This window comes from Apaloderma vittatum, unplaced genomic scaffold (genome assembly GCF_000703405.1).
Source record: "Apaloderma vittatum isolate BGI_N311 unplaced genomic scaffold, ASM70340v1 scaffold28095, whole genome shotgun sequence".
Lineage (NCBI taxonomy): Eukaryota > Metazoa > Chordata > Aves > Trogoniformes > Trogonidae > Apaloderma > Apaloderma vittatum.
Window position 1 is genome coordinate 1 of NW_009715840.1, and position 16930 is coordinate 16930.

The 16930-nt window shown below is 44.1% G+C and overlaps 2 protein-coding genes across 2 annotated transcripts; one reads left to right on the top strand and one right to left on the bottom strand.

Moving 5' to 3' along the window:
* Window positions 1-489: 489 nt before the first annotated feature.
* Window positions 490-4642, top strand: LXN (latexin; the record flags this gene model as incomplete). Its single annotated transcript, XM_009869316.1, has 5 exons — window positions 490-552; window positions 1160-1334; window positions 1685-1821; window positions 3413-3475; window positions 4547-4642. Coding segments are annotated over 5 exons (534 nt in total), but the record flags the coding sequence as incomplete, so codon positions are not given.
* Window positions 4643-4913: 271 nt separating this feature from the next.
* GFM1 (G elongation factor, mitochondrial 1) lies at window positions 4914-16135 on the bottom strand (the record flags this gene model as incomplete). The annotated part of the gene is made up of 12 exons (XM_009869317.1): window positions 4914-5000; window positions 5695-5832; window positions 6247-6303; window positions 6913-7014; window positions 7711-7848; window positions 8658-8742; window positions 9670-9824; window positions 13289-13439; window positions 13911-14027; window positions 14753-14957; window positions 15180-15312; window positions 15983-16135. Coding segments are annotated over 12 exons (1521 nt in total), but the record flags the coding sequence as incomplete, so codon positions are not given.
* Window positions 16136-16930: the final 795 nt, after the last annotated feature.

The window sequence follows — 16930 nt, forward strand, 5'->3', positions numbered from 1 at the left end:
GGAGGAGGACGGGCTGTCGGTCGCTACCAGGAGGGACCGAACCTGTCACCACTGACCTGGGTTTGCTGGTAAACCTGCTACAACAGGCGTCAGAGCAAAACCACCCCGCCTGCTGAAGTCGTTACTGGAGATATCCAAAACTATACGGCACGATACAATCCGTAATAAAGTGCAAAACTGACTTAATATAAGGAACGCAATGAAGATCGTAGCTCAGTATCTAACTGGGTGGCACATTATTGCACACAGCCATACAGGGAAGCCAAACAGGCCAGTTAAGTAGCATAGGAGATTAGGAACGGACGAGGAAATACTGATCAGGTGCATATTAAATGAGCGATGGTAACACAGCAAGAAGAAATAAAAGAATACCCTAGCTCAGGGAATGGCACTGCCGCAGTGGGTTTCACAGTAACTAGAAACTTTTCCACAGTGCAAAGTCTTTCAGCATTTTACAAAATTCATGTTCTTAATGTTTTCCTTATTTAGGACATTGATGATGTTGGGCATAAGTACCATCTGGAGCTGGTGTTAGAAGACGTCCTTGACAAAGTGAGTTCCGATTTATTTAATTAATATACTCCGTGGGCAGAAGCTGCCAGTACTGATGAGTAATACAAAGCTGTCGCTTTACGCTGCTGATCCCAGCTGACACACCTAGGCGGATGCACTAGTTAATAACACTTGGTGGTGTCTTTCAGATTTTTCTATACAGCAGATTAGAACCACCCTACCCCCCCAAAAAAGCTCACTTTTACCAAAAGGGAACCCCCATTTCTTGCATCGTGAAAACCCCAAACACCTGCTGCCACTATGACAACAAGAGAACGCTTGAGGGATGCCAAGGACAGTTGCAGTGTCATTCAATTTCAAACTGACTGGAGCCAAAACAATTATTCCCAACTGAATAACACAAGTGACATTCTGCACCACAAACATGGCTTTTCCCATCACTGCAGAAAGAAAACTGCCCTTACAGTATATTCACAGAAATACTGTGAATTTAACGTTGTATGAAATCATCACAAATCTCTACGGGCCAGACTCAGGGGAAACGGCAACTATGTAAGGAAAACCCCCCACATTTTAGAGGTGCAAATTACCACTATTATACGTGCATTTAATCAAATATTCATACAAGAAATTAACTCTGTAACAGGACAGTACTGTTAACTGCACCGCTGAGGTTCTTTATCACCTGGGCACCAAAAGCACTGCTCCAGATGTGCAATTCACACTCGACAGAGAACTTAAGAACGCAGACGAAGCAGATAAAGTATTCTATGACCGAATCAAGAGCCTGGACAAAGAGCTTGTGGCAGAAAACATACCAGGTACAAAGAAGGGGTCTGGGCAAGAAGGAAGTTTGGGAGACAACATCTTCCATGGCCAGAAGCCACGGTGCTAGTGGTGGTCCACGACTGATATGGGAATCCCTACTGAAACAGCCAGGAGGGAGGAGGATCAGGTCATTAGCCCTGCTCTGAACGCAGAGAGAATATACGTTAGGAGAAAGTGGGGGGAAAACACAGCAGTGATATTGCAGCTCTTCCAAGATTATATGGAGGATCTGTGACACAGCGAGAGACTTTGGTGCACCGAGCACTATTAGGTGATAAGATGCTGTTAAGGGCTGCAACTCCATAAATCTTGCTTAATGTAGATTATTTATTTTGTTTGCCAGACAGCCATGGCAACGTGTCCCCAGAAATGGAGCCAGTCCGCCTGCTGGCGTGGGCTGCCTCCGGCTATGTGATATGGCAGAACTCAACTGAAAACACTAAGTTTGAACTCGCCCAAATTAAACGTGTGAAGCAAGTGGTAAGTTACCAGGAACAGCGTGCAATAAAACCAGTATTTAGGAGATAAGCACTTGGGGCAGGTACTTTCTTAGGCAAGAAACCTCCATTGTGTCTGAACTTCTTGGTCCGGTTTGTTTTTAAGCCAGCGTTTGGTTTTCGTTCCACCAGTCCCTGCCCTCTTGCAAACCATGAAGGCTTTCACTGATGGCTTGAGTGTTTCTTTCGGTTATTACTCCTCTCCATAATTCCTGCTTATAGAAGCTGGGTCTTCTTGGCAAGAGCAGTATGCTACGCTTATTAAGTTACCAAAAATTGATGCTTCCACTAGGGCGGTCATCACGGTGATTACAGTTTTATATTACTTTCCTGCTCCCCTTTTTGGGGGGTGGGGTGATGAGATGACGCTAGAATTAATTTTAAGTTGAGCTCTTAACACTTATATCAGCATGACAAACACCCAAATATTTTTTATTTTATATTATTTCTAAGTGGTTACAAGCAGATCTGGGTCTACCCTAAGCTATGAAATAAAAACAACTGGCAAATCTCACTTTGGCTATTCAAATTAACTGAGTCATTAGCAACAGGCCTTGCAGACTTCTTGCCTGGAATGGGCTTAATCAAGGAACTTGCTTTCAGACAAGTCATCAGAGCAAAGTTCTTGGTTTTATTTTTAAATAAATAGAATTTTATAGATTCTCCCAGTTCTTCTCTGTTCTCTTTGGAGAATCAAGAGTAACTCCTAGGGGGATGGTCAACTTCAAATTCAAGGAAATTTAATATGTAAACTAGGGCAAAGAAGCAGGACTTTGAATTTAGAAAACCCAACGTATCAGGAGTCTTCAGAACAGACTTGCAGAGCCCGAATGTTTTGCTACTCAGAACGAATTCCCATGAAGTTCTGGGGAGGAAGAGAGAGCAGAAACTCCTCCTGGGAGCATGATTTGTTAAGGTTTTGCTCCCTCTGATGGCTGGCTGAAAGCAAGTCACAGGTGCTGCAGGGCTGTGCACAAGCAAGATTTTAAAACCCCCTTTAACAAACCAGATGAATTTAAGGATGAGGCAGATGGTAGACTATTAAACTAAACCAGCTGTCATCTTTTGAGTAATTTTTTAACTTTTCTTTTCCCTGAAGAACAGATATACACTGGCCCTGGAACCTACTGTTTGTGTATTCTGTCTCTCACGCAATCCTGATAATTTGTCATCCACTGTGAGGCCTCTGGAGCATGTTCCAAATCTTACCCTATTGACAATTTTATTTAAGGTTATTTGGGTTAAACTGACACCCTGTACAATCAGGGTGTTCCATTCCCAAATGAGTTTCTGAAGTTGAGACATATCAAGCTTCTTTAAGGGAGGAATTAGCATGGTTTTAAGTTTCCCATTCAGCCTCTCAAATGCAATTCTGGAGTTCTCAGAAATACAAACCAGTATCTTTGTGTTTTGTTATAGTGACTAAGTACCACCTGCTTTGTTTGTTAACACAACCTGCCTGTTTTGTCTGAAATATCAGAGTTTTTAAACAAAGAGATTTGAGTTTTTTGAGGTTCACTTCTTTTAAGGCGGGGGAAGCACCAGTTTCACCCTTTTTCATCTTGTCATTCCAGAAAAGAAGCGATGAATCTCTTGAATTTGACTATATGATTCTGCTTCATGAAATGGTGTCCCAGGTAAATTTTTTATTTCTAAAAAGCCTTTTTTGTTGTTTTAAGATTGCAACTTCCAGCTCGGACATGCAGGTGGTGGGGCATTCACGAACCTGATGCCTGCGGGTCAGTGAGCAAACAGGGTGACACTGGGGCAACACTCACCTCTCGGCATTACTGGCTTCTTGACCCTCCGAGAGCAGGAGACAACGGTCTCCAAACTTGGGTCAGCAAACAGTAATTTTCAGCTATTTCTGGGAATGGCTTCTTGGGAATGGCAGAGGTTCAATACACTGGTCATTCACAAGCCTCTCCTCTTGGGAAATGCTCTTGCCAAACTGGCCAGGGATGAAGGGAAGCAGCAGCTGCTGGCAGCCGAGGCTGCCTAAGTGCCTTCCGGCTGGAGGGCAGTGGCGGTGGACCAGTACACAGAGGCACTGTCCATCCCAGTAGCCCACAGAAGAAAGCAGCAAAAACTTTGTTTCTCAGAACAGTTATTGACATAGTATGCTCTTCTCCATCACCATTTTGCAATCTGAGCAAGTGTTTTCCTAAGAAAAATGCAGGATATTGGAAAGAAAAGTTCTCAATTGTGCAATCTCCTGTAATAAATCATCCCCTGGTAACTGGAAATCTTACTCCCACTTCTAGTTTCACTTCTTCCTACCCTAGGAAGTGGTTTAGTTCCTAAATTTTCTATTAAAAAAAATCCTGAGAAGTAGTAGCTAACTAACTGCAGAACAAAAGAACAGGTTCTTCACAAGTGCTTTGTCTGGTGAAGGACAGGTACCCCAAAATACCAACAGCACGAATAGGAAGAGAGGTAAAATCCAATGCAAACGCGCCTGAGCTGCAAAACTTGCCAAGACGAAGGAAAAACATAGCTGCAGCAGCATGGAACACAACCCAGGCTGACAGCTTCAGGTGTCTGGATAGGTCACAGTGTTACGGTGCTTCCCCTGCACTGCTGCTGGTGTTCAGGCAACCTTGGTACAAACTGTTCAGGTATGTCTGAATTACAGCAGCCAGTTCCCACTCAGTACTGATCAAAGAGACCACCTTCCCGCTTCCTACAGATTTATTTTCTGCCCACAGGAGATCATTCCCTGGCAAATGACAGTTCTCTGGCACCCAGGGCACGGCGTTGAGGTAACACAGGAGAGCCGTCAGCCAAAACACGCGTTGGAATAGTGAAACACCCAACAGAATAGTGGAACACACGATGGAATAGTGGAACACCCAATACCGCAACGGAAGAAGCTCAAATGCTGTGATAAGGGTTTGAAGGGAGGGCAGAGAAGTCGCTGAGGGTGGACACGCCACCATAAGTCCTTCCTCAGTTAAACTTTTCCTGCACATCGTGTTTTGATCTGATAATGCCAAAGGCACTTTCTCTGCTACATAATAAAACTCTGCATCAAAATATGTGTTAAAAATACCAAACTGTTACCAGAAAGAATACTTACGGCACAGGTGCAGCGATGTTCTCCCTAAAGGCAACTTTTGGCTTTCCCATGGTGCAAGGGCAACTATATTCTCTTTCCATTCGCTGCAGAAAAAGAAAAGGAAAAAAAAGCAAAATGAAACACAGAGTTGTTCCATTGGAACGATACATCGAAAACTATTTTATCTACAGATCTTTCTGAATCCAGAAACTTATTCAGGGTTATCCTTTTTTTTTTTTTGTTTGAGGTTGGATTGATTTTTTGGGTCTTAGTGTTTGGGTTTTTTTCCCCAAAATGTTCCAGATTACTCACTGTCATTCTGCAGACAGCATTATTTTACTCAAGTTTGAGTTTTTCAAGGCAAAAGCCATCTTTTCCTCGCTCTGCCAACGTTTCAGATACATCTGTGGTGTTAGAGTAAAATAGAGACATCAGCTTGAAAGAAACAAATAAATCACTGCAATTAACTATTCCCTCCTGTCTGCATCTTCTCTTATTACAGAACGGCACATTTGCAAACACAGAAACAGAGGATTTCTGCCTCCTGTAAGAAGTTGGTAATCGTAAAATTCATTAGAAGCAAAGGCTGCTAAAGGTACAGCACGTGGAGCTGTACACCTCCAAACGTCTTGTAAGCTTGACGCATGCTCAGGCACGCAGTCAGAAGGTCGGGCATCAAGGCTGGCACCAGTTATCCCATCTGCAGAGAGGTTCTGGTCTTGGCCAGACAGGAAGGAGAATTCTTGGTTGGGAAAAACAGCCCAAAGCAGAGCCCACAGAATCTGCTCACCAAATTACCTGGGCATAGATTTCCAAGTGCAGCTCCCCCATTCCTGAAACAATGGTCTCTTTGCTCTCGTCATCGAAGTGGATTCTGAAAGTGGGGTCTTCCCTTGTAAAGCGGCTCAGGCCTTTTGAAAATTTGTCAAAGTCATTCTGAAAGATAATTACATGCATGAAGAAACATTAACCTGACACCCAGAAGTCACACAACAAAAAGGCCACAAATTCTCCTACTAACTGCTTAGCATTTCTCTGCGCAGAACACTTCTTTGGGCAGAACATTTTTAACACACTGCTCGTTTCAGTCTGTGGCTCCATATTTCATAGACTCGCAGAATCATAAAGGTTGGAAAGGACCTTTAAGATCAAGTCCAACCTACAGCCCTACACCACCCTAACACTAAACCATCTCTTGAAGTGCCACGTCCAACCGTTTTTTAAACACATCCAGAGGTGGTGACTCCAGCATCTCCTTTGGCAACCCATTCCAATGCTAACCCGCCTGAAATCACAAAAGCAGCAAAGGGAAGGTAACTCAGTCAGAAAGAGAGATTTATAGGCTCCTACCTTGTTGGAAGGCTTCATAGCCACTGAAATGACAGGATCAGGGATGTGAATTGATTCCTGCAACAATCACAAAGGAAGAGATCATACAACCGGCTTCCACTACACCTGGGGACACTGTTTCTCCAGAAAAAGTTCGGTCACAAGAACTCAAGGTTATCACCAGGGGTTACCACTGTTTTACTTATCTAGCTTGTGTTGTAATTTTGTTATGGTATGAGATTAAAGTCTCTCCTAAGGATTACTACAAGGCTCTCCTGTAATGCCTGCCATACTGCCCGCCACAGTACCTCCAACACTTCCCAGTGCTGTTCCCTAGATCTAAGACGGATTTCACGCTAGTTAGAAGACTTGGCTTCCTATCAGATTTTGTAAACCTTATGTATTTAAATATGTATACAAATACGTAGCTTCATGCTTTTGGATAACAGCATCCATTTTTAACAGCTAACATTGAAGCAATACTTGATGCCAAAGCGTAGTAAACAGGCACGTATCTCTCTTGTGCATCCCATACATCTATATATTGAGGCTCCTTGAGGTACAAAAGAGCAATCACAAAAAAATAATTGCAGTGGCAAATGAATAAAAAATACTTAAACTACACAAACAGTAACAAACTTGTACAAGATAATCCTGCGAGGCACACAGACAGGACGAGGTACTCACCATGGAAATGTCAGTACTAGTTTTATCGGTGAACGTATCCCCGCTAGCACAATCAATCCCAAACAGCGCACATATGTCTCCTGCATGAACTTCATTTACGTCCTTAAGAAAGAGAAGTTTACTATTTAGTTAATATGGAAAGATATATTACAAATCACACCTGGTTTTAAGAAGATAGATAAATACTGTGGTTAAAAGCTTGAAGTTAAGCTCCTTTGAAAATTCCAGCTTTGGTAAAAGGCTCTGTAGATCTTCTCTCTCTTTATTCAAAGCACAAAAAGGAGACCTCAGCTTGGACGCTAACTTGTTCCAGCTTAAGCATGTGAAGCAAGCAACATACTACGTTTCAGGCAACTACAGAGTTCAGGAATCCCCAACAGGAAAGGGTGGGATTTGCAGCAGTTCGAGAAGCAATTTTTAGTTTAAGAATTGCATTCAATAATCACATGGAAAAAAAACCCCACATCGTCTATTTTGCCCATCCTATTTCCCTTCTCCCAGAAGTACGGAATAGGGTGATAATACCACAGCTGGCTCTCTTTACCTATCACCTCAAAGCCATTTTCTAACACTTCTTGGGCAAAGATCCTTCCACTCCAGTGGAAGTAATACACGAGAGATCATTCCGGCTTCCGACAGAGCTCTATTAAGTGCTACAGGCAAGCGTGGATTATCACAAAAGCAGCAATGTGATGTATCTCATCATTCAGAGACAGCTGGAAAAAAGTGAGAATGTCATCTAGTACAAGTGGCTCAAAAGGCTCAGAATCCCCGTGGGCTGTTACTTCTCACACTCACCTCCATGGTGTCCGAGTGCATACGGACGAGTCTTTGCACCCGCACTCTCTTCCCAGTCCTGGTGTTATAGATGTAATCCGATTTCTTCAGCATGCCCTGATAAACTCGGATATAGGTTAACTGCCCAAAACGGCCAGCCTGGAATCAAAATGCATTAAAAATCAGATACAATCATTCCAGGAGTCAAGACCATTATTATTCAAAGCACCATCTGCACTGACTGACTAAACGTTTCTGGTTTGAACTTACACACTAGACATGTAAATGAAACCTTTTTTTTTTTAACATAGTCTCAGTTTTCAGTTGGCTCTGGAATGGAACTTGGTACCTCCCAACAAATTTCTTTACTTTTCCAATTTTACTCCTCCTTAACGTTCCCAACAGAGGCATGCGTTAACCAGCAATTTGGCTGGCCATTTTCCATATGAAACCTGAACTGCTACTCTCTAGGTGGCAAACAACTTGGCTGCTTAAAACCGTATTTTTTCCTCTCCAACCCTCTCGTGTCCCATTGTTTTCACCTTTAAAGAAACATACGATTTTTCTCTAGAACATGAAATAAACCCACCCCCACCACACACGTTTGGGTTTTAACTAAGAAAACCATAAAGTATTTGAGGCTCACAACCCATTTTAAAACTTCCAAATTGGCAGCATATGATATATTTGGGGGGTTTGTGGTTGAAACCAGCTTTTTTAAAAGTTTAGCTTTACCATTTACACAGTGACCAAGTAAAAAAAAAAAAAAAAAATCAAAAAGGCCTACAGAAATAGATATACTGAAAATACAAAGCTTTAAATGTGTGCTTTCCCCTCAAAATGAAAGGCATTTTCCTAGAATTAGCAACAAGGCACCAACAGCTCAGTGCAACCAGCAGCTCCTGGAGGAAATGCCCTGCTTCCCCCCTGGTTTTCCTGCCTTAGACAGGAAACCACTAACAGCTTACCTCCAGTTTAAAAGCGAGGCCTATAAAAGGTTGGGAATCGTCTCGAGCAGAGTTCAGCCGGAACTTGGTTTTGTCCTCAGAATCCCTTAAAAACAGGGAGGGAGAGGGAGTTTGTGTTATGAAGCAGACACGGCAGCCTCCTCTAAACACAAGCCTGACCACAAAACGTGCCACGGCCCTTCAGCATCCCAGGTTTCTAACTGACACCTCTGGATGCTCACGTAATTGCTCAGAAAGTACCTCACAGAAACTGCAGCAGACCCCAAAAAGGAGGTCAAAACTGAAACAAATATCACTAGTCCTTCAGATCATCCGATTATTTTGCCATGAAAGCAATTAATTAGACACTCAAGACACAACTCATGGGCAAGTGAAGAAAGAGACTGTATGAACTCTTCCGACGATGCTCATGAGCCAGGTGAGAAGTTTTAGGCTAGTTAGTAGGAGGCAGCGAGAGGCAGAGGAGCAGTGAGGACTCAGAGTTGGGTAGCCACTGGGTGAAAGAGTCATAAATCGTATTTATCAGCATTGGTTCTGCTTAGCTATGATTAGATTCTCTGAGCAACTCAAGCACATCAAGAAGACCTGACAGCCACCCCTGTGTCGTGACTGGAATGCCAAGGACTATTTACGGGCTCTAACGTTGGGTTTCATGCTTCTTAATTGTGAAGGCACAACTACTTCCACCAACATGCCCAAAGGATAAAACGCTGTTTACACATTTCAGATGTGCTCTCTCCTCTCTCGTAAGCATGGCCATTAATTTCTAAAGAACTACTTCCTCAGATGACTTTTCAAATTTAACACGTGTTAAAAATACCGGTATAAACTGTAACCCTCAAATCAGGGATGAGCGTTCTTAAGTTTTCCAAGTTTGTGCAAAATTAGGGTTCCACTATTTAATACAAAGGGCAAACGATCGTGTATTTTGTTAGCAATACTTCCTGCTACGTGCTACACTACTTCACAACTGGATTCCCAGACCACTCTGTATGCATGTGAATATACTCACCCCTGGTTAAGGATAGCGTAGTTCTCAACCTCGGAAGGGTTGGGGAGGTATTCCAGGACGGCATCCAACAGCGGCTGCACTCCTTTGTTCTTTAAAGCACTTCCCACCAGCACTGGAGTAAAGGACTTTTTCAGTGTTGCTCTTCTGATTGCAAGCTGGAAAAAAAATCAGTGCGTTACTTCGCTGCCGCAACAACGTCTGACGCGCTACTGACCAAGGAGCAGTGTAGATTCTCTCTTTGCTGGTCATCTCTACTCCTGGAGTAAAGAAGCTGCTCCCACAGAGCCTCCTGTACAACTCCCTACACAAGAGCTTTCCATAAAAGTTGCACACCAGAATTCTGGAAGTGTGAGATTTTTTTTTTTCTCGCACTCAAATTCAACTTAAAAATGAAAATGCCTAAGGTAAATATAACGCAAAAAGACACTCAGAAAACGTTTCTGCGTTCTCTGCTGGTAAAGTCAGGATCCTTCATTTCTTTTTTAGATGTCTCATTCCTCCTACCGAGTTACGTTGGGAAACTATACATGTTTAACTGTGTGGAAGTAAGATGTGATACTTCAGTATCTTTAAACTATGGAAAACCCTCCCAAAAGAGGAAGTTCAGAAGGGAAGGGATGTTTGGGTAGGCGCCATGCTCAATGAATTGCCATTTTTTGACAAAGAATGCTTTAACGTGAATAGTTCTTCTGTCATGCTTTTATCTACAGACCTGCTAAAGTCACACCGACTGTCTTGGAAATCTCTCCCAGGACCTCCCAGCAAACTGAGTGAGAGAAATCAACCGCACAGTAACCTCACACTTACTCAGTGCCTCTCACCCAAGCATCACACAACACCACAAAGCGTAACTGAGCACCAGTAGCTTCCGTAACAGCGACCGGAGCTGTCTTCCATAAAAGTGGACAGAAGCAACCCACTTGCCCTCCTTGCAATGAATTACTGGAGCCAAGATTGCCACCTCAGTCTCACCGCTTCCCGCCACTAGAGGATGCCATCTCCCCACGCTTACCGAGACCCTCTCTCCAACCAAAACCAGCTCCTTGTTTCTTTGGCCAGCTAAAAGAAATGGAATTCTCCTCGTGAGCCAAGACAGTTAACCACATCATTTAATCTGGGAGTTATTTAGGATCCCCAAAGACAGGTGGGTAAGCTATCTTCATAACCAACAGAGAGAACAGTGGTTTCTTAAATTTGTTGATGTAGCGCTTTCACAAAAATGACACAAGGTAAAAAATTCCTACATGGACAAATCTGCTCATCTAGCCCCTGTCCTCATATACTGTCGCGCTGGAAATGCAGCTGTGCTGATGCCCAGCATTTTTATTCAGGCACCTGTTCTCAAATGAAGCAACCTGACTGCAATTTATCCTCATCAACAATTATCTTGGGGTGGAGGGGGGGGAAAAAAAAAAAAAGGTAATTTTGTTTTCACACAAAGAGTATTGTCACCGAGTGCCCCACTGAGTACCTGGGGCACATCAGTTCCTCGAGTGCAGCATTACGGAGAGCAGCACATTAGGTGATGCTTCAGCAGCTGATCTTCAGCAAACATCATATGCGATGACTGTGGAATCTAGGAGTGATACTGAGCATCATTCCCACAAAAAGATATTTTCAGTGGAAACTTGGCTGCTGGCCACTGAAAGAAAATCCATCTTCAGGGACATATTAGTACAAATTAACCTGCACTCACAATCCTATAGCCATCAGAGCTGTAATTAATTGGCTTTCAGAAGTGGGAAGCAGCAGCCCACTGAATAGACACATTTATCTTGGTAACAGATCTCCCTCCCACCAGGAGCTACCAAAAGTAAGCCTCCTGCTAAAAATCTCTCACCTCTTACAGTAATAAAGTGTGTTCACATCAGTACCATTCCCTCCTCCAGCTGAAGAATCGATCCCTACAGGTCTCTCAAATTCTTATTATGTTTCTGCCTTTATCAAAGTGAGAAGAGCTGCTTTGTAACAGGGATAGCTCAGCCTTCATAAAATAGTATTTAATTACCAGAATAATTAAATGCCTGGTTATCAATAAGAGATACATTTGCTTGGCACTTTCAAAAAACTTCCTGTGTTCCTGTCTCAAGCCAAGCTGGGATATACAGATCCTGCACACTCTAGCAAGAGACATTAAACATCAGTAAATCATCATATAGCCAAAGCAATTAAAAAAACAACAAAAACCACCAAACCACTAGCAGGCTCCACCCAGAAAAACAGCTCCTACTTGTAACATTCACGTCTCAGTTTTGCTTGTGTTCTTCCACTACCAACGTCAGCGCCCAGTGGCAGGTAAGGAAAAGCAAAAGGAGGTAGCAAGGGCTGTGTCAGGCAGGCTCTGGGCCCCAGGGAGACTCTGCGCAACACTTCTGCTCAAAGACAAGCTGTTCCAGCTCCAACACCAGCTCTCGTTGAAAAAGCAGTCTGCCTGCGAGCCTTCTCCCACTGCCACCGGCTCTTCACACCTCTGGTTTTTATTTAATTGCATTAAACAACTGGTTTCCCGCAGCAGTTTCAATGTTTGACTTAGCAACAGCTATTAACAGCGGGCAGTAGATTAGAATCGTAGAATCATTATGACTGGAAAAGACCTTCAAGATCACGAAGTCCAACCATTCTCTAACTCTGCCAGGTCCACTTCTAAACTACGTCCCTGAGCACCGTATCTATTTTAAATACATCCAGGGACGGCGATTCGACCATTGCCCTGGGCAGCCTGTTCCAGTCTTGGATAACCCTTTCAGTGTACAGATTTTTCCTGATGTCTAAGGTAAACCTCCCCTAGTGTAACTTAAAGCCATTTCCTCTTGTCCTACTGGTGAACAGAGACCAACACTCATCTCTTTACAATCTCCTTTCAAGCAGTTGTAGAGCTATAAGGTCTCCCCCCAGCCTCTTTTTCTTCAGGCTAAACAACCCCAAGTCCCTCAGCCTCTCCTCATAAGACTTATTCTTATGAGGACCTTCACCACCTTTGTTGCCCTTCTCTTCCTGTGCAAGATAATTCCCAGCACTATCCAGAGGTGGTGGCAAACAGCAAGAAGCATCACACAAACCCTCGCACGGAGCGTGCGTCAAGGACAAAACTCAACCACGCTGAGATCACGCCAGGGATAGCCAAGCTTCTGCACCTCTCCCAACTAAAGGTAACACCACAAGAACTTGAGAGGCATCACCAGTCCACTACAGTCCTCGAAGGGACTGCCACCCCACGTAACGACCCGCTGTGGTACGTGCGGATCGCCAAGTCTGACACAAAACAATCTAAAGAAGGAACAAACGACGGGCTCCAGAACATCAAGCAAGTCCTACAGCCATCAAGCTGTACCACAGGCAAGGCCAGAGAACGACAAAAACTGCCAGATGCTCCTCTGAGCCGTTTGCTGGTCCCTCAAGGGGCAAGCACAAGCTCAGACTTTCTGATGCAAATCGAAAAGAAAATTCAGAGTGAGCCCTTGGTAGGGAGCAAAGCAGGCAGGAGGTGACATGTGTGGCAGAGAACTCAAGCCAGCAAAATTTTTTCAAGCCTTCAAGAAATTTTTGTTAGGTGGGGGAGGAGGGGGAGGGACAAAGATGGAAATAACAGAGAGACAGGACGAAGAACCACAACAGTTACCTTTAACTCGGCTGTTGTAGGAATCTTTTCTTCCAAAAACAGCTCCCCAAGTTGGTCATCCGAGTTAGCAACACACTCGATCAATTCCCGACGCCTCTCTGCAGCCTCTGCTCTAAACTCCGCCGGAATTTCGTCATACCGGAGACTCTGGCTACACACACACAAGTAACATCACCACTCTAAAGGAATCCCACAGGAAACAACCTTTCACTCACTAATCGTTGTGATGAGCAGCCTGACCAAGAAAAATTCACCACTGACGTGGATATTGGAAAAGACAATACTAACATGTTATCTTTAACGCTTTAGCAGGAGCGAGTTTCTTCCCACTCGCAGCAGGAGTTGGCGAGGACGCAGGATAAGCTGTTTGACAATCTCACCCTGACCACCTCACCCGGTTCTTGACTTCATCTCAGTCAGCTCCCGTTACGAAGTGAGTCTCCTGGTTCTCAGGGTGGCAAGCGTGGCGACTGCCCCTTCACACTGCTGCATCTACCCATCGCTGACCCGACCCCACTGAATCGTGCTCCCATAACTTGGGAGAGCTTTGAAGAGAAACTATAGGTGGTTCCCCACACAAAAACTAGCTCCAGCTAAGAAAGAGGCAAGTTTCAAAACTTACCCAAGCGCGCCATCAAAATATATGGATTTTTCTTCAATAAGATCTATAATTCCTTTAAAGTTTCCCTCCAGCCCGATCGGAATCTGAACAAAAGCTGCATTGTGTTTTAACTTGGATCTGAAAAAGAGTAAGAAAATATAAGTTACCTGAAGAAAAAAGTCGTTTCTATATACACGATCTAGATGGCCCTCGAGCAGCATCCTGCTCCTACGAAATCGTTCTCCTTTGTTCTTTGGACAGTGCCAAAAATCAGCCAACAGTGAGGAAAACCCGCCTAGTTGCATTTTAACCCGAGTGCCTGCCAGCCCTCTGTACCCCACCAGATACAGTGAGCAAACCGTCACGGGAAAGGAGGCAGTGCAAGCTGCTTTCGGGTTAATTACTTGATTACATTAGTTGCTTCTCCCTTTATGAGTATGAACGTGTGTATGTCAGAGACCAGATTAGGCACAGGCTGCAGGTAAGGCGCAAGCAGAACTTGCGACATCGACACCAGAAAGCGTCCGACCCTGTGTCATCTCTCCGCTGTAAGCTACAGCACGTTTGCTACCAGGATCTGGGAAACATTAAAAAGCTGTTTTCTCCAAATACAGTTGCATCAACAAAATAAATACCAAAGCCCCAGCTCCCGGTTGCTGCAAGCTTGGGCTGACACATTTGTTTTTTCTTGAGAAAATGGAGATTTGTTACAGGTCAGATTAAGATTTAACCTCAAGTCAGGTGCTGTCCTCCAAAATGGTGACTACGGATCCCACAGAAGAAAATTTTTCACTATTCTCTCTATTAACCTGCTATGTGAATAGTTTAGAATTATTTCACAAATAATTTTAAATGATCAATACCTCAACTGTTGTACTGCTCTGGCTGGACTAGAGCCCTGTCTGTCGAGCTTATTGATGAATGTTAAGAACGGCACGTTGTAACGTTTCATCTGCCTGTTCACAGTTATTGTCTGGCACTGAACTCCTCCGACAGCACAGAGGACCAGAATAGCTCCATCAAGAACTCTCAGAGATCTCTCCACTTCAATTGTGAAGTCCACGTGACCTGAATAACAAGAACAACAACGTTATTCGTAGATGGTAACAGGTAACAAGGAATTATTTTCTCACAGCTGCTGAAAGAGCAACAACCAGCAGAATCAGCCTCCAGCTATACAGAAAGAGCCAAATTAGCTCCCCGTGAGTGACTAATGAACACAAAGACAGCGCTATCTTCTTTTCATACGTGAAGGAATCACAATCTTATCGTGGTCAGAACTGTCGTTACCTGGCGTGTCTATGATGTTGATGTTGGTGTCTTTCCACATAGTGTATGTTGCTGCAGACTGAATTGTGATTCCCCGCTGTCGCTCCAGCTCCATTGAATCCATGACAGCTCCAACTCCATCCTTACCTTTCACCTGAGGGGGAAAAAAAGAAATAATTAGTCCAAGGCAGTTTACTAAGAATTTTGCAAGTGCAGGAACGATACTTTATACACTGAGCATCATTTTTCGTGCAGTCAAGAAAAGCAGAATCACTTAAATTCTTGAACTACAAACAAGCTGCTTTTTCTTTTTTTTTGCAGCTTCATCTGCAACTTCAACATATTCTGCTCCCCTGAGGATCATTCCTGAACAAGGTTAACAGAAATCTCAAGGAAATAACACTTCATTGTGAATTTAACAACGTAACATAGCTGAAGCTAAAAGTTACATCTCTATGTTCTCTGTTTCTCACAGTCATCTTTGACTACATCAAAAGATATATGTACCTTCCACTTATAATGGAGATGGTAAGAGGGTATTAAGTCTTGAAATAAGATTTTAGGTGTTCTGAAAGAGGAAGAACACTGCAGTAAAGGAAGATTTAATTTCTATCATCTTGCCCTCCACTTATTTTTAAAGAGGTATCAGGGAAAATATCAAATTTTTAGGATTCTTTCTCCAGCTGGACTGGAAGAGCTTCACTGGGCCCATCAACCCCACACCTTGTAACGTGTGCTCAAACAAGTCACAGCAACTGGCGATGGCAGCCAGCACACTCAGCCCATGAAGAGCAGCTCTGCTCCGGAGTCCTCTGAAAACCAACCTCGTGCATTTGCGCTATCCTGCCTGTGTAGAAGAGGATTCGCTCCGTCAACGTCGTCTTCCCCGAGTCGATGTGGGCCGAGATCCCAATGTTGCGGATCCTCTCATTGGGAAGGACTCCTGAAGAACAGTGCCTGCAGGAGTTCAGGAAAAACTGAAAGGCAAGAGGAGATCACTGATTTAGTTAGGAGCAGATCAAATTTTGCTTTTCCATGGCTTCCATTCTAAACCAAACCGGTCATTTAATGCAAAGTGGACTTTCAAATCTCCCACAGGGTCACCTCAGAGCTCTGCCCCACACTTGAAAAGCCAGGCAACCTCTCCTTGCTAAGCCCAGCTTTGCTAGTCCCACGTTTCAAACTGCACCGTTATGTTCCCAGCCCACCCTGTGTGACCTCCCGCCCGCCTGACCGAGTCACTCCACGTCTTCCCCCAGCTGATGCAGAGCTTTTGAATAACCATAGAATGGTTTGAGTTGGAAGGGACCTTAAAGAAGGGACCTTACATAGTTCTAACCGCCCCACCACGGGCAGGGACACCTCCCACCAGACCAGGCTGCTCAAAGTCTCATCCAGCCTGGCCTCAAACACTTGCAGAGACATCCACAGCTTCTCTTGGCAACCCATTCCAGTGTCTCACCACCCTCATAGTAAAGAATGGCTCTCTAATATCTAATGTAAATCTACCCTGCTCTAGTTTAAAACCACTGCTCCACATCCTATAGCTACACATCCTGACCAAGAGTCCCTCCCCTGCAGCCCCTTCAGGTACCAGGAGGCCGCTATAAGGAATTTTCTCTCCTCCAGGCTGAACAACCCTCACAGAGGACGAGCTCAAATCCTCTGAGCACCTTTGTGGCCTCCTCCAGACCACAGGTCCACGTCCTTCTTGTGTGGGAGACCCCAGTGCTGGACACGGCTGCAGGTGAGGTCTCACCAGAGCAGAGGGG